The sequence below is a fragment of the Monodelphis domestica genome, chromosome 5, assembly GCF_027887165.1.
Source record: "Monodelphis domestica isolate mMonDom1 chromosome 5, mMonDom1.pri, whole genome shotgun sequence".
Taxonomy (NCBI): Eukaryota; Metazoa; Chordata; class Mammalia; order Didelphimorphia; family Didelphidae; genus Monodelphis; species Monodelphis domestica.
In genome coordinates, this window is record NC_077231.1 from 287547564 (window position 1) to 287565651 (window position 18088).

The 18088-nt window shown below is 39.2% G+C and overlaps 1 protein-coding gene across 1 annotated transcript in view; it reads right to left on the reverse strand.

The window, feature by feature from the left end:
• LOC100030416 (collagen alpha-5(VI) chain) overlaps nucleotides 1-18088 on the reverse strand; it is a 128470-nt gene that overhangs the window by 66999 nt on the left and 43383 nt on the right. Inside the window, exons 12-21 of the mRNA XM_007505116.2 lie at nucleotides 16883-16975; nucleotides 15213-15266; nucleotides 12242-12313; nucleotides 11585-11611; nucleotides 11391-11435; nucleotides 10083-10136; nucleotides 7103-7165; nucleotides 5506-5571; nucleotides 4406-4459; nucleotides 1073-1108 (exon numbers count right to left, since the gene is read on the reverse strand). Coding sequence (XP_007505178.1) covers nucleotides 1073-1108; nucleotides 4406-4459; nucleotides 5506-5571; nucleotides 7103-7165; nucleotides 10083-10136; nucleotides 11391-11435; nucleotides 11585-11611; nucleotides 12242-12313; nucleotides 15213-15266; nucleotides 16883-16975 — 564 coding nt within the window. The remainder of the gene's footprint in view (nucleotides 1-1072; nucleotides 1109-4405; nucleotides 4460-5505; nucleotides 5572-7102; nucleotides 7166-10082; nucleotides 10137-11390; nucleotides 11436-11584; nucleotides 11612-12241; nucleotides 12314-15212; nucleotides 15267-16882; nucleotides 16976-18088) is intronic.

The following is an 18088-nucleotide window of genomic DNA, read 5'->3' on the forward strand; positions in this document are numbered from 1 at the left end:
CATAGCTAACCAATTGTCATATCATATTTTCCCTTCCTTTGTAACATGTCTTGTAAAGGTGTCTCCTCTCCTCTGCCTCTGCCCACAACCGGGTGCAAGTCCTTATCATGGATGACTCCAATAGTCTGCTGGTTGGACTTGCTGCTTCAACTCTCTCTCCATTCCTTCAACCAATTGTCGAATATCTCCCCTCAAGATACTCTTCAATTCAGAGACACGGGCTTCTTTGCTATTCTAAAGTAAATCCAAAGCAATCTCACGACTGTAAATGTTTCTAGTAATTTCTCCCTCTGCTTGGAATTTTCTCTCTCCTCATCTCTACCTCTTTATTTTCTTAGCCCCATTTTCTGCAAGAAGCCTTTACAAGTCCTTCATAGTCTTTACTGCCTTCTGTCTAAGATCATTTCCCATCTATCTAATATACAGCTTATTTATTGTTAGTTGTTTATATGTTGTATCCCCCCATTAGATTGGGAGCTCCTTGAGAGCAGGGATTATTTTTTGCCTTTCTTTGTAGCCCAAATAACTTAAAAATATTAGTTGACCCTTTCTCAGAATATTGCTTTTAAATATGTAAAATGAAATACATACTAAAAAGAAAACCGGTTATTTTGAAATATTGTTATCAATTAAAAAACATGCTTACAGATTCTAGGTTAAGAATTCATAATTTATAGTTCAACCTCCTTATTTTGTAGAAATGGAAATTCAGGGCCCAAATGGGGGAAAGTTGTTTACCTAAAATTATAAAGGAAGTAAGTGACAGGGCAAAGATTCAAACATTGGCTCTCCTCTTCATCTCCAAATCCATCACTCTTTTTTATTGCTCCAAATCAATAAAACCTTATTTACTTTAGAGATAAGAAAATTGAACCCCAGTGTATTAAAGTGACACTCCGAAGCAGAACTAGGATTTGAACCTACCTCCTTTGGCTGGAACCTTATTGTCTCTTAGGGGCACTCCTGACAAGATCCATCCATGAATTTGGATCAGCTCATATTCTACACCATTTGCATGCTGGGGGTTCTTTCCCTCATACACACAAAAAAAGAAGTAACATACAACAAATACCTTTGGTCCATAGATTCCTCTTCTGCCTGTTGGTCCCTGAAACAGAAAAGATGGTGAAGATGTCCCTTTAAAATGAACCAGAAATCTCTGTGGCTCACAAAGTTTCCTGATTGACATAAATAAAAAACACTTCCTGAAAGATGTTTCCCTGAGGTGTTTTTCTATAAGAATTTCCACACCAGGCACTTAATTACATCCTAACATTTGGGGGATTGATTGCAAACCAATCTAAAAGTCATTGCAGACCCAGACTGCATCTAACAGTCAATACCAATTATCTGAGATGCTGGGTTCTCCCCTCCTGTCCCAGAAGAGACTCTAAAGGCTCTCTCAGGTCATCAGCCTGCTCAGAGGCATCATTCCCAATTCAGAATGACTTGGGTTTCAAGGCTCTCTAGAGATCCTGGTCCCCTGGATGTTCTGGATGCGGAGGGAGGCAAATTATGATGGCCAGGACCCCTAGGAGTATTTTCTTGGGCTGCTTTGGAAATGGCTGGTAGAGAATGGCAAATCATGCTTTGGCGCCAAAGCCACCAACATTTTCATCAGAGAGCAAAAGTTTAGTCAATTCCCCACTCCAAGAAGTTTCTGGAGATCTAAGTAGAGACAATGGCTCAGCTTCACCATCTAGTGGCCACTAGATTGACTTGTCAATCAAAACAGCCAAGTTGGGGGAAAAATGAGATCATCTTATCTTTAGAAATATTGCCATCAGAATAATTTAATTTCAGATCCAAAATGGGGCTTAGAGATCATTTCATGCGATCCTTTAGCTGTTTAAAAATTGAACAGGATGAGGATAGGTGAAGGGTACAGGATCTGTAGGAATGGAGAATATTATGGTAAAGCATCCATGGGAGAGGAGAGGAGACTACATCTATGCTTTAGTGGTCATGTACACTTTAGTATAAATGAGCCTAGCACATACTGCTCTGAGTGTAGACATTAGAAATGGGAAACAATATTGCATGAGAGGAAGGAAAAATGAGTGAAGAAAGGGAAGATTGAAGATACAACTTGATGATTCTGTCTAGGAGACTCTGGACTTCTAGGGGGAAAGCAAGAGCAGGGGATTATGGTACAGGGTCCTCTCTAAATTGAGTACCCATTACTCTGGCGAATAGGGCCATTCATTGTATCAAAATTGCTATCTAAAGTGACATTTAGTCATTCAGATGTAGTAATCACAGCAATAATAATGTTCTGGTTTTTCTTAGTGACTTTATAAACTTATCCTCACTGCTGACATCTGCCACATCTGCCTGACATAATTCCCATCCTAAGATGGGGAAAATAATAGCAATGATAATAATAAATGATATATAGTATTTTCAAGCTTGAAAAATACTTTATACACATTATCTCATTGGAGATAAGCCTGTGTGGTAGGGACTACAGGCATTTTGCTATGTGCTAGAGATACTTACAGAAAGTAATAGCTAATAATGATTTCAAGCTAACATTTATATAGTGTTTACTTGGCACTGCACTAAATGCTTTTCAATTATTAACTCATTTGATCTTCACAACAACCCTGGGAGGTAGGTGCTATTATTATCCCCATTTTATAGATAAGAAAACTGAGGCAAACAGGGTCATATAGCTACTGAGGCTCAATTTGAACTGATCGTCCTATCTACTGAGCCTTCTAGCTGCTCTCTGCTCCCCTCCACCCCCAAAGCAAGATAATCTCTACTCTCAAAAAACACATTCTAATTACATTAGATAATACATAAAAGAAAATTAAGCTTCAAGTTAAATGGAAAATCCCAGAAGTCTTCCAGGTCCAGATGGAGACAGATGGTAAGCCCCAGAGGTCCTTAGGTGACTTAGTCATACTTCATTCTAGTAAGTATGAGCAGGGACTGGAATTTATCTCTTTCCAATTACAAATTTATATTCTATTACTTAAAAATCAAGGCATCATAGATTTCTAGCTGGAAGGCTAGAAAGCCTGAGGCTGGAGGAGATTAAGGGACTTGCCCAAGGTCACACACATTTCAGTAAATGTCTAGAGCTGGAATTTGAAACTGGGTCCTTTGACTCAGAACTCTTCCCTTGACCCACATGCCCCTAAAGGAAAAAGCAAGGAGAGCTATAGGAATATGCCTTTTCTTTTACAATCTAAAACATAAGGCTAATCAGGAGGGATAGAATGAAATGAGGTGATGGAGAGTCATCATGGGGATGCAGAAAAAGCTAGCTTTAAAGCCTTTTGTCCCTTGACAAAGCCTCTGAAGGACTCTGCTTGAAGTGGCACAGTTGATGACCTGATTATCTCAAGGTTCATTCAAATGAAACCATTTTCTCCTCTCTCTTAAACCAATAAATATTTGCCTTTAAACATCTTTAGATGAAGGTTCTTTGCTTCTTCTTTCTTGTACCCCCACATCCCCTTGCATATTCTGTCTCCTCTGATTAGATTTACATTCTTCAGCACAACACAGGGCAAAAATCCAAAGAGATTTCACCAGAAGCAGGAGAAAAGCTTCACTAAGTTGATCATATGCACTTTCTCTTGAGAATTCTGATTGGAGATAAACATGGTCAACAGGAAGGAACTTCACTAGATTTCTGCTTAATTTATTCCTGTTCATTTCCCTGTGGAGCAGGGCATCCAGTAGAACCTCTAAGAAACAGTGCCAAAATTTGTCATTGATAATGAAGCCAAGTAGCCTCAGCTCCTCCCTTGAACTAAAGTGCCAAGTTCAAGGTAGGAGCCTTTGCCTGGCCCTTGGATGATTTCTAATGAAGAACACATGAATTTTCTCTTTCCTGATCTCTGCATTTTAGAAGCATTTCCAACTGTTCTAATAGGTCATGGCTAACTTCATTGAGGACTTAGTCATTGAACTATAAAGCCATCCACCTACTCCATTGTTCTCTCTTAAAAAAGAAAGCCCCAAATCCACACAACTAATCTTCTTCCCCTAACCCCAAGGTACACTAGGCTTAATAGTAAGTAGAGCATAACAAGCTTACAGAAGGCTATTCATCACTGCCACTGACTTGTTTATATCTCTTCAAGTCTTTCCTGATTGATTTTTCCCAAAGGTGGAATGGGTAGAGAGGAGTAGAGGTTTTTACTCATTTTGCAGGAATTTTGTGAACTTGAAAAATTCAAAGAACATCTGGTCAGCACAGAAGGGACTTTTAGCAAAGCTAAACATATTCCAAATCTCTTCAGATTTACCCAGAAACAGCTTTCCTAGATGCTAGGAAGAAGCTAGAAATTATGTTTTGGATCATGGCTCCCCTAACTGCCCATTTTAGGTTAAGCTACAATAGCTGTACCAAGATAGGGAAGCATGCAGTATGCTCGTGATCACTCACTCTATTTCCTCTTGAGTTAGGTTGGCCATCTTCGCCTTTCTGTCCTCTTTGGCCCTAGAAATGAAATATGGTGTTCAGACATGCTCAGTTGCTTCAGAATCAATTGCTCTTTCCCCAACATCAAAGCCCCTTCTGAATTCTAAGATTCTTCAGCATATTACACCTGCCAGACAGTTATCCATCAAGATCCTAAAATCATAGGCTTAAGAAAAGGAAGAAACTTAAGGAACTATTCCAACTCCCTCATTTTACAGATGAGGAAACTGAGGCCTAAGGAGATTAAATGATTTCCTGAAGGTCACACAGGAGAGTAAGGCAGAATTTGAACACAGGACTTCTGATTTCAGAACTTTCCAAGGAATCCTGAAAACCTAGACTGTGTGGCTTCTCATAGAATATCTTGTCCAGAAACTTAATAACTTCTTCTCCAACTGACAATTCTGAATTTAAGAAATCAGAAACATTAATAATTATAGCTAAATCTTAAATAGCACTTTAAATTTTGCAACGTATCTTACAGATATAATTATAACAAAATCTACATAGGAAATATAAGACAATATGATACAGATATATAAATAGAATACACATATACACATGTTCATGTAATACATTACATAGATTAAATAGTACTTAATGATTTGTAAAGCATTTTAATGCATAGTATCTTATTTGAACCTTACCATAACCCTTTATTTGGGGTGCAATTATTATTCTCATTTTATACAGGAGGAAACTTGGCAGTAAGAGATGAAGTGAGTGACTCATCCAGGGCAAGTAAGGTTTTAAAATCAGGTCTTCCTGACTCTTAAGTCTTGTGCTCTATTTACTATACCATCCCCCTGCCTTATTAAAATAGGAATTTATAAGACAGAGAGATTTTGCTTAATAATTTTCCTTTAAATAACTAGACATACAGGTACAATCAAATTTAACTTGATTTCTAAAGAAAATTTTTACCTACAACTTTCAGGATGATTTTTTGATTTTGTATAAAGACAGATTCATGTATTCATTTCCACTAAAGTTATCAGATAAACTTCATGTCAAGTTAATCATTGTAGGAAAAGTACCAAAAAAAACCCAAACCACAATATTACTTGTTTTCCTTGCTCTCCTTTGGCTCCTTTAGGCCCTCTAAAGAAATTGTCACGTCCAGGTTCACCCTATGGAAAGATGAAATCAGAGAAAGAATTAGCATGAGTTCTCCAAGACTTTGCCTCAGATGCTAACAGAGGAAGGAAATTATGCTTCCTCTCTCCTTTCCCTTCATCCCATGGATGACTGACCCCATTTCCTTTCCTGGATGCTGGACTGCCTTTTCATAGAATCTACATTTGCTATTTCTTAATGTCTTAGGACCACTGTGGACCTTTCTTGGAATCAGCAAAATGATAGAAAAGGCAGCCATCACTTTTCCTACTCAAAGTAACCTCAGATCTAACCCTTCCTTTATCCCACATCTTCTTTCCTTGCCAATTGGGTCCCTAGAACTCTCTTCTATGGTAAGCAAATATAGATCATGTGGCTTCTCCTAGAATATCCTGGTCAGGAATTTAATAATTTCTTCTCCAATGAACAATTTTGAATTTAGGAAATTAGAACCCCTAGAACTCGTCCCCCACCTATTCCTTCCATCTTCTGGTGTCCCCTGAAATCTAGCTTCTTCCTAAGGCACCATCTCTCTTGGCACTGTCTCTATGGTTGGTTATTCTTTTTTTATGTCAGAAGACATAGAGACAGAGGAGAAAGAGTTGATGCCATGACCACTTTATGATACTATCACTCTGCAATCATCTTTCTTCTTCTTTAAAGTTCATGCCAGTCTGTCTAGATACTTGGTGCTGTCATTGATGGACCTCCAGCTCACTCCCCCTATTTGATGACCAGTTCAAACTCACAGTCTTCTCCACCCTAAACCCTGACCCCTTCAAACACCTTGGCCTTGGAGTTCCTCAATCTCTTCTCCTTCTTTGACCCTGATCTCTAGCACATTCCCATTTAATACAGGTGTGATCTTACCTTAAAACCATCTCCCTTCCCTTAAGCTATAAAACTAAGATTTTGTTGGGTATGAGAATTCCTAGGTACAATTTTGGATAAAGGAAGTTTAAGATCAAGTACACTCATACCTTTCTCTATAAAAAAAAAAAAGAGTCATTTCTGAGCAACAAGCTGAATGGGAAGAGAAGGGGATAATCTTTTAAATTCTCAGGCTAAGAACATATTGGAAAGATAAGTGTATCCCTTAAGAGAAAGAAAATCTTCCTTCAAAGTTTTAAGGCTTTCTCTGAAGCAAGGGAACATGCTCTGGTAATAATTCTCAATGACCCATTCTCTCCAGGGCTGATTTAAGCCAACTTTCTCTAGCCAGTTTTAATGAGAACAGAAAGGAGGTCAAATCCAGATTTCCTAGTATCCATAGCATGATGGGTTATGCTTTTTATCACAGATAATAGTATCATATCAATGTAATGAATTCCCAGATCTTTCTTCAGCATAACTTTTTCTGACACGCTAATCTCCCTTGCTTGGAAGGTTTGAAAGAGATATTATTTCCCTTAGAAACTCTCAGACTTAACTGGGCTCTTTCCAGAGCTTATTTATTTAAATGGTAGCATGATCTTCATTGGAGATGGAAATAGAATGTGAGTCCCAACTATATAATTCAGAATTAACTTAGCCTCTGAAACTTACAGGATCTCCTTGAAATCCTTTCCCACCATGGACACCGGGGGCACCTCTGGTACCCGGGCTTCCCTAAAAACAAGAAAGTTCTGAGTGAGAATTCAGGTGGTTTTTAGGATGATACATAACTTCATCATATAGTAACTTTTGCCCTAAAGAATATTAAATATGAACAAATCCTATGTGAAAAGGAAAACTAGCTTTCCAAAATGCCATTATCTCGATTAACTAATTGTTTGGTCATTCAGTCATTTTTTCAGTGTCCGACTCTTTGTGACCTTATTTGGGGTTTTCTTTCAAAAAGATTGGAGTGGTTTGCCATTAGTCATGTATGGGTGCCTACTATATGCCAGGCATTGTAAAACCAGGTTTCATGAAACTTCCAGATCAAAGTTGAGAATGGCTTTAGCATTCTATGGCAAGGTCTCAGGCTCAGTTTGCTAATGGTAGAAATTTGTCTTAATATAGGGAGAAATTAAAAATGGAAAGGTGGGGCAGTTAAATAACACAGTGGGTAGAGCACCAGGCATGGAGTCAGGAGGATATGGGTTCAAATCTGGCCTCAGATACTTCCTAGATGTGTCAAGTGACAACCCCAGTTGCCTAGCCCTTACCATTCTTCTGTCATTGAATTGATATTAGGACAAGAGATAATGGTTTAATAAGGAGAGAAGAGAAGAGAAGAGAAGAGAAGAGAAGAGAAGAGAAGAGAAGAGAAGAGAAGAGAAGAGAAGAGAAGAGAAGAGAAGAGAAGAGAAGAGAAGAGAAGAGAAGAGAAGAGAAGAGAAGAGAAGAGAAGAGAAGAGAAGAGAAGAGAAGAAGAAAAAAAGAAAAAGAAAAAAAAAGAAAAGCTACAAGGTGAAAAATTTTTCATGAAGAAGGCAGTTTTTGCTGGGGTGAATGTCTTTTGTACCCTACCCTAGACATGAGATCTGCTTGTTCTTTTAACAAATGTTTTTAAAACCCTATTAAGTACAATGCATTATGAGGAAGATATAAAAATAGAGAAGATATTGCTCCTGTCCTCAAAATAACTAGTTTTGATTCAGAAAGAAAAGGAAGCTTCAACTTACATGGTGCCATTACCTTAGACCATCTCTAGTTTGATCCTGCTATAATTTTGGTATTATCTAGCCACATGAGAGTACACCGTAGATGATAACGCACAAAGACAATTATCATTCTCGGTTACCGAGAGACTACCACTACTAACTGGCAACTATAGCTCTCCTACTTCCATGAATTTGTGTGTATAGGTTATAAGTCATCCAACCTTCTCATGGTTTGTAACCCTTATTCAAATCATCTTTTCTGGGGGAAAGGGTAGAGTTATTTGCTAGTCTCTTGACATTATGGGGAGTATCAACAGGGAAAATGGGCTGTTTACCTGTTGTTTCCCATTTTTCCATACAACTATCCCACTTCCTTTTAAGGCTATTCATCTTCCAGATATCTTTTATTGATTTTGGTCTACAATTCTTTAATGGAATGGGATACGTCAAATCAAGAAAATAATGCATTTTTACATTGTTTAATTCCTGAAACAAAGCCTTATTTAAAGAAAATCTTTTTTTTTTATGATGTTTAGTGACTGCAGATTGTGGAATACTAATCTCCACAAAGTTAAGCTCATGGGCCACTCATCAGGAGATAATTGCTTTTTTGTAAACCTTTACCTTGTGTCTTAGGGACAATGCTACATATTTGTTCCAAGGCAGAAGGCTATGGGAGCTAAGTGACTTGTCCAGGGTTACTTAGCTCGGAAGTATCTAAGGCCAGATTTGAACCCACATCCTCCCACTCCTACCTCCAGACCTGGCTCTCTCCATGGAGCCACCTTGTTATTGCTCATAAAGTCTTTATAGAAACCAGAAAGTAGAATAAGGTAGGTGGTTCCTTCCGCACTCCCTTTTGGGAGAGTAATAATATCTTCTATAATCTCTTCCATTCTTTTGGAATCTTAGTCTCTTAAAGAGATATTAAAAGTTGATCTCTAAATTGTGCTACACACTGTGGTCTGGACTAGCCATTTTTCTCAATTTCACCTTGAGTGCCATTTTCACTGCCTTACATAGTGTGCTGAGTGCTGAAGAGGTACAATACAGACATGGCACATCCACCAGCATGGATGATGAAACTGGATAAACAAATACTGGTAGGTCCATTCAATTTTGTTTCTATTGTCTCCCCAGGAGTTTCATCTGTAAATGCTTTCAGGATAAGTGGATGTATGTCAATCATCAGATTTTATTCACTGGTCTTTTTGTCCACTGACTTTTTCCTTTTTTTAGGAAAGAATATTGGAGGTTATCACCTAACTGTGAGTCATGAGAAATCTATAGACTCCCATTGAGTTCTTTGGCTACTTCTATCTTAAAAATTCTCATGCCATTTAGGAGCTAAGCATCATCCTTTAAAGATATGGGAAGAAACATATTATTGATTCTGCATTTTGACAATTACCTGTGCCATAACCATTTAATAATACCCATATGTTATAAATAAATATATACATATTAATAAATAATACTTCATGTTTCTAGAATACTTTCAAGTTTCAAAGTGCTTTCTATACATTATCTTATTTGAGCCCCACAACATTAAAGCAAACAACTAGAACTGTGATTTCATTGCCAAAGGGAGGTCCCATAGAGAAAACTTCCTCAACCAGATGGGTACCTGTAACTTAAAGTGCCTGAGACACCGAGAGATTAAAGTTATACATGTGATTGAGGCAGGACTTGAACCAATGTCTTCCTGACTCCAAGACTGTCTCTGGGTAAGCTTTACCATGTTGCCTTTCACTACAGAATCTAAGTTTCATTTTACAAAAGAAGAGAGTAAGGGTCAGAGATATTTCATGACTTGCCCTTGGTCATACAGTTAGAGTAAAAGGAAGGATTCAAATCCATGTTTTCCTGACTGTCTGGTATTCTATTCTTGACAGCCCACAGTTCTTTGACTCCTTGTAGGTGTTGGCAAACTTTACCTGGGATCCTCGGTCACCTTTCTCTCCTTTCTTACCAGGAGTTCCATAGAATCCCTGGAAAAGGGAATAGAAAACAAAATGTGTTTTTCCTTCTTTTTTTTTGGATGCCAAATTTATGCTAAAATGGTGGGCGCATCACCTGAAATCTCATCTTCATGTCTTGATTCTACCTTGATACTTGACATCTCTTCAACTCCCTAAGCTATTTCTCCCCTCTGACTGAAGGGCTGGAAGACAGAGCAAAGAATGTCTCTCTAACCCTCCTTCTAATACAGGGCTCAGACTTTTCCTGTTAACTTCTCTTCCCATCAGTTGCCTTACTTCCTTTTTCCTCCACGAACATCATCCTCCATATCCTCTGGCAGCACCTTCCTCCTTTCAGACCCCTTTTATATATTATCTTTCCCTATTAGACTATAAGCTCTTTGTTGTAAACTGGAGAATAATTTGGAGCTTCACCCAAAGGGCTATAAAATTATACATAACTTTTGATCCAGCAACACCAATACTAGGTCTATATCCCAAAGAGATAAAAGAAAAGCAAAAAGGATCTCTATGTACAAAAATATTTAAGCAGATCTTTTTGTGGGGGCAAAGAATTAGAAATTGAGAGAATGCTCATCAGTTGAAATGGCCATACAGGTTGTGCTATCTGATTGTGATGGAATACTACTGTGCTATAAGAATTAATGAATAGGATGTTTAAAAAAACCCAGGAGACATACATGAATTGATGCAAAGTGAAGTAATTAGAACCAGGAAAACACTATATACAGTAAGAATAGTATTGTAAAGATGATCAACTATGAAAGAATTAGCTACTTTGAACAAGACAATGATCCAGAACAGTTCCAAAGGATCTATGGTGGAAAATGCTATCTACTTTCAGAGAGAAATCTGAATGCAGAATGAAGCTTACTTTTTTTTTCACTTTATTTTTCTTTATGCTCTGCATTTCTTTTTTGCAATATGGCTAATATGGAAATGTTTTGCATAACTTCACACACATAAGTGACATCAAATGACTTGCCTTCTTATAGATGGGGGAGGGACTAGAGAGAGATAGAGAGAATTTGGAACTCAAATGTTTAAAAAATAAATGTTTAAAACTTGTTTATATGCAATTGGTTGATATATACTGAAATAAACATAAATATATGGAAAAAAGAATGTAAACTCCTTGAAGGTAGGGACTATCTTTTATTATTTATATTTCCAGTACTTAGAGTAGTGCCTGGAACATAGTGAGTGCTTAAAAACTGTTTGCTTATTATAGACTATTGACTTTTGGCTGAAAGGGGAATTTACCTGTTCTCCGTTTATCCCATTAATTCCAAAATCTCCATCTTCTCCCTGATAGATCAAAAAAGAAACAAGTGTCAGAAGTCACTCCCCCTGGATTCTCTAACAAAATGTAGTTTGTGACCATAGCTGACAGAACATTCTTGGGAACAAATTATACACTCAAAAGAATCAAATTTAGAGGGAAAATTCCACTGTACCTTAAATCCACTCACTCCTCTGACTCCCTGAAAGAGATGAAACACTAGTCATTACAGACATAAGTAGAAAAATAGAGACACAAAGGATTTTTAGAACCCTCTATTACAGATGGCAAACCTTAACCCTAAAATAGATGAAGTTACCAAACTAGGATGCTTTAAGGTCTCATAAATATTGATTACTCTGTATAGACCCTAAAAGGGATAATGACTTCAAGAAGGGTCAGGAGAGAGACAGAGTGTGACAATGACAGAGAAGAGGAGGAAAAGGACAAAGAGAGTCAGGAAGGGAGAAGAGAGAGAGAGAGAGAGAGAGAGAGAGAGAGAGAGAGAGAGAGAGAGAGAGAGAGAGAATGAGAGAGAGAGAGAGAGAGACAGACAGACAGATAGACAGACAGACAGAGACAGAGAGAGAGATGGAGACAAAGAGAGAGAGAGACAGAGAGACAGAGAGAGACAGAAAGGGAAAGACAGACAGAGACAGACAGAGACAGAGAAAAAGAGAGAGGGGGGAGAAAGAGAGAGAGATAGTGAGAGGGACAGAAAGGGAGAGACAGACAGAGAGAGACAGAGACAGAGAAAAAGAGAGACAGACAGACAGACAGACAGACAGACAGAGAGAGAGAGATTTCAACAATCTTTCCAGCAGATTCTTACCTTAAGACCCCGTTCACCCTGACATCCCTGAGCACCTCTTTCTCCTTCTGGCCCACTGCCTCCTCTTGTTCCCTGAGAAAAATAACCAAAAATATTTAGCTAAATCCCATTCATTCAAACAAAGATGGTCTTCTTCTACAAACCTGCCCATTGACATTCTGCTGAGTTCCCAGGACCTTGGGGGAGCCCTGAAAGGTACAGCAGATTCACAGATAAACACATCAACCAGTAAAGACTGTGCAAAAGATCTTTGCCAGTCACCACATCCCCACCCTTGCCTCTACCCTCACCTCTGAGCACTTCTCTGTAAATGAAATTCTACCATGACAGGAAAAAAAGGCTGAACCTGTGATTTCAGTGCTTTAGGGAACTCTCAGGTGAGGAAACTCCCTCTACTAGTGTGGGACAAGACCTTTTCTGCAACTTCTGGTTGTAGAGAGTTGGGCTCAGCAGTGAGTAGCTGAGTGACTAGTCAAGGGCCACAAGGATGGCATGTGTGAAAGGCAGAGCTTGAAGTTAAGTCATCTTGACTCCAAGACCAGCTCTCTAGCTGCCCCATCATAGGGAAGCTTGGGCACTTCCCATGAAACTCAAGACTGTGGCCAAAGATCTGGAAGTAATATAATTTTGTATCCACCCTCCCAGGGCTCCCCTAGGAATGTGCATACTAAGTCAAAGGAGAGACTGTGGCTAAAACAAGAAGTGGATGCCTGTCGGGGGGCCTCTGCAGAGCAGAGATTGCTCATGAGAATGATGTGACAACAGGAACTGTGGAAAGGCTGAAGTGATACTTTCACATGGGGAGTCTTCAACTGAAAGCAAAACTGTGATCTGGGGCATCCCAGAAAATGTGTGGGGTTGGGGCTGTACATATTCTCTCTCATCCCCAACTCTGTCCCCATTCTACCCATGAAAATATAATTCTGTAAGTGAGATCAGGGTAAAACTAACAACAAAAAGAACCTAAAGAGGCTAAGGGACAAATGGGTACAATGCCACTTTGTATGCAGAAAGGCATGGGAGAGCCATAACTATCAGAAAACTGAGTCTAGTAGTGCTGGGGGAGAAGGACTGGGTCAAGGAGTTCACTTGGGATAAAACTGTGGTTGGAAAGGAAAAGTGTGCCTCAGGATATCTCAATGCCCCTAGGGAGGATAGGAGAAAGTTGGGCAAGCCCAGAACAGTTTCCCTGCGTCCCTCTTCCAGGGAGAAGAAGCCCCCAGAGTTTCTTATTTTAACCACACCTTCTTGCCATTGTTGTTTCTAGGTTGCTATTTGACTGCAAACACCTTCTAAATTTTGGTAGTCTTGCAAAAGCTCCAGGTGGGATCCCCGTGTCATGGCTCTAGGAACTAGAACAGAAGTAAAGGACTATTTCTTGCTGAGAGTGGGCATTTCGATTAATGCCATTAGGAATTTAAAGAATGATTTAGCTAGAAGCTTATGTCTCTAATGTCAAAATACAATAAGCTCTAATATCCTATGTTTGCAGGCTGTTTTTGGCATACCAGGAAAGGCAGGCTAATTTTGTGTGTGTTCGTCTCTTTTTCTTTTCTTTTTCTGTGTGTATTAGTCTTTCAGATTTTTTCCTACTCACTGATGGAGTCCTCTTTGGCCCTCTCTTAGTCACTCCCCAGCAGCCTGGGTCTCTTCTCCCACAATCAGAGACCTGGGAACACAGCTCTTCTTTGCCCAGTCAAAGAGACCACAGCTCTGGCTGTGATAACACAATTTGACTACCACCACATGCTTTGCTTCAATGACTGGGCTGTAAATGAAAGTGTTCAGCCTTGTCCCAAATAATCAGACCTGAAAGCAAGAAGCTGTTGCTTGACACTAGGAATTTAAGGAATAATTGCACTAAATGCTTATGTTTCAAAACCTAAATACAACGAGCCTGCTTCTTCCCTAATCTAATGTGTTTATGTACTTTTAAAACCTATAATATAGTTTATTAGAAACAAGATGTTCCAGGATGCAGCAAAGGGGGATGCCTCCATTTGAATAGACATTTACAGAAACTCTGAAAGTTCTCACATAAATAATGTCCTGAATGAGTAGTGAGCTTATCACTGAACAGCCCAGCCTCAAAAAACCATAGGCATCCGCACTGTTTGCACTGCCCATTAGCAGACCTTTATTTTAGTCCCATAAAGCTTCTTTGGACATCCTTTGTTAATGAAGGGGATCATTGTGTAGAGTCATAGCTGCATGAAACCAAACTCTCAAAGCCAGAGAGGACTTTGCACAGAACAAGACTCCTGCTGATGGGGAACCATGATCTGTAAAACCACGTAAAGGAATAGCTGATGTTGAGTGGGGTGGCCACTTTGGGCATCAATGGTTAGTTGCTCCACTCGTATTTGTTGGCAGCTAGATATGGTTGATAAAATGTGTGCTCCTACTACCTGCATTTCTACCTGTATTCCTCTTTTTTTTCTTACCTATTTTTTTAATGATGAGATATAGTTTCCCTCCAATTGTGTGATGTTTATCAAGCACTATATATATGAATAGATGTATATAAAACATATATACAAAAAATACCCCCCAAATATATGTTGTTGTTCAGTTGTATTTTAATCCTTACTGACTCTTTGTGACTTCATTTTCCTTTGAAGTGTCAAAAAGATGCACAGGCAGAGATACTTAGTAAGCATCTTTTTGGCACCTCAAATGCAACTGGATTCATCTTCTTCCTAATGTCCTCCATAATGACCTTGTCTTGGGCTATGATCTAGGGAAAGAAAGTGAACATGTTCATGATCGTATTGGGCAAATGCATGGAAGTGGGAAATGCCTATGCTCAGTCCCATCCATTGAGTTAAGAATACCATGCTAACATGACCTTAGGCTCTATGGAACCATGTTTCAATCCTTTTGCATGTGTAAACAAGAGAAAAGTGCACTGTTGGAAGGCCATAGTCTTTCCTGAAAGAGAAGCAATCAATGAGGAGTTGTAATAACTCACAGGATCCCCCTCTTCTCCTCTGTGGCCACGGCTGCCCTTCTGACCCCAATATCCCTGTAGAAGAAGAAAGGAGAAGAAAAGCACTTAAATCATCATCATTGATTTGAATTATGAAATCATAAGGAATTTGAGTGGAACTCCTCATTTTAGCTTCCTCAGTGTGTCTCGGAAGCAGGGGGACTGGGTCAGTCAGTCACACTTTTAGAAGATGGCATTGTTAAGTTCATTCATGTTTTTATCCTCTTGTGGGGTGGTCCATGATGGGAGAGGTTGTAAATAAATCACACCTTGAGCCTTAAAGCACTATAGAAACATTGGCTAGTATTTTAGGTCAGACAACATCAGTCCAAATCCAAGTTCTGTTAGTTATTACTTGCTTGACATTGAATAAGTCACTTAATCACAATTTTTTTCTGAAAAAAATCGAAATCAAGGCACTGAATTAGATTATGGGATCTTGACAAGAGATCAAGAGACCTCCCCTGATCCCAATGGATCTGTGGACACATTTTATGGGAGTCTATAAATGTGGATGGGAAAAATATTACAGCTTTCCCCACTAACCTCTAATTGAAATTTAGTATTTCCTTCACTTATTTAATAATATTATTTTGAGAAGGGGGCCATAAGCCTCACCAAACTGCCTAGAGTGTCAATAACACACAAAAAGTTAGGAGTCTCTGAACTAGATGATGCCTGAGGGCCCTTTTTGCTCTAAATCCTATATTAACCTGCTTCAGATTCCAGGACATTCATTGCATCATAGAAACAGCAGGGGAAATCATAGACCTAAGACTACGATACAGCAAGAACACCCTATTGGTGACTATAAGAACTATTTTGGTCAAGCCATATATGTGAAATACTTGGAGGGATCATTTTTATTACTTTTATTTCTTCTTGTCTTAAGAGCAAAAAGGATGAGAATGAAAGCATTAAATGATATGATTAGACATAAAAGGGAAGGGAAATACCTCTTCCCAACAGTCTATAACTTAGTAAAGACTTCCTGGGTTTCTCAAAAGCCAACCTTTTTATCATTTTATAGTGCCATAACATTGCCTTTATACTTACATACCATAATAATTTCAACCATTGCCCAAATTGATGAATGCCCCTTTAGTTTCAGGGTCTTCACCACTATAAGAAATGCTGATATAAATATGGGTTTTCTTTTTTCTTTTCAAGTAAAACAAATAAATTCTTAATTTAAAAAATTAAAAATTAAAAAATATATAATTTAGTACACAGATCTTGGACAATGGCTTGAGGCTCAAAGGCATCAAGTGAAGTTTCCTGACCATAGAGGCAGTAAGTAGCACTCAGGATTCAAATTGACACCCCCTGAGGAATGGGGTCTTATTGAAGGTCTCTGTTCATCTGCATGGCATTTTGGGGGAGGCAGACTCTTGGCAGAGTCACCGAGTCATTGGAAGTTGGTAATAAGTCTTGGTCTCAGAGGCTTATCAAAGACAGTGCTCTGAGACTCCATTTTCATCTAAAAATCACTGGCTGGAAGACCAGAGAATTGACCAAACACAACAATTATAGCAGGAATCAACTGTGTTCCATAGCAGTCTTGGCAAACCATCCAAAGGAAAAGGTAACAGCAGAGTCAACAGGAACTTGGTCACAGGCACACCAGAACAAGACAAAAATTCTAGAAGCACCTTTGGGCCCCTTGATCCTGGTGATCCTGGTAACCCCCGAGCCCCTGAACACTTGCAAAGGGCACAGCAACAATGTCTTTCTGCAATATTGTCCTAGAGGAGAAAAATTAAGGAAAAGTCATTTTTTTTTTAGAAAGGGAAGGAAATAAGCATTTTTATAGCATCTACTGCATGCTAGACACTATGCTAAGAATTTTATAAAGATTATTTCATTTGATCTTCATAGCTTCCCTGAAAGGTAGGTTCTATAATTTATCTCCATTTTATAGTTGAGAAAACTGAGGCATATAGACTTAAATAACTTGCTCAGAGTCATGTGGCTAGTGTCTGATGCCAAATTTTTACTGAGATCTTCTTAATTCTGGACCCAGCACTGAGCCACCTTGCTGTCTCTTAAAAATAAAAGATCCCAAGGATAATGGAGTCAAGATGATGGCTTAGAGGCAGAGGAAGTTCAGACCTCTGAATACCTCCTTCCATACCAATTAATAACTAAATGCTCCTAGGGGACTGAAAACCAGATATAACAACAGGACAGATTCAAGGAACCCTCCTGCTGGACTCAACTTAAAAGGTATACCCCCAAAAGCCTGAATTCGAGAACACTCTGAGTTAAAGGGGAAGGAAGAAGGAAGGTCCCAGGACCTCTCCCCCACATAGAGTACTATGCCTCCAGTGATGGCTGGAACCTCTGGGTGGGCAAGGGTGCTGGTCTGGGGGGAATACCTTGCGGGCAAAGCTGTGCCAGGCTCAGAGTGTCAAACACAAGCAGTAGGGGAGCAGTTGGAGAAGAAGTACAGAACAGGCAACCTAGTTGCAATAGCAGAGACACTCCATATTGTCACCCCTTCCCCCTTCCTGAGGTTGTGGCCTCAAGGCACATCCAGCTCTGTAAGGTCAACTCAGCTGAACTTAATCTCATCTAACCCTCAGAGGGTCAGGAAGCGCAAGCTCCAACACCCCTTCCCCACAGCCTTCGCTGAGAAATTTGCTGACTAAGCTCTAAGGGTGAAGACTGACAGAAAAGCCCAAAACCACAGATCCAACACAAACTGAGAGGAGCAAAAGCACAGGCAACTACAGAGAGAAAAGAAGGGGTAAAAAAAAATAAGAGGGGAATAAGAAGGGAGGGGGGATAGAAAGGGAAGTAAAATAAGGGTGGGAATTAGGGGGACTGATTAAAAACAAAACACTGGTGTAGAAGGA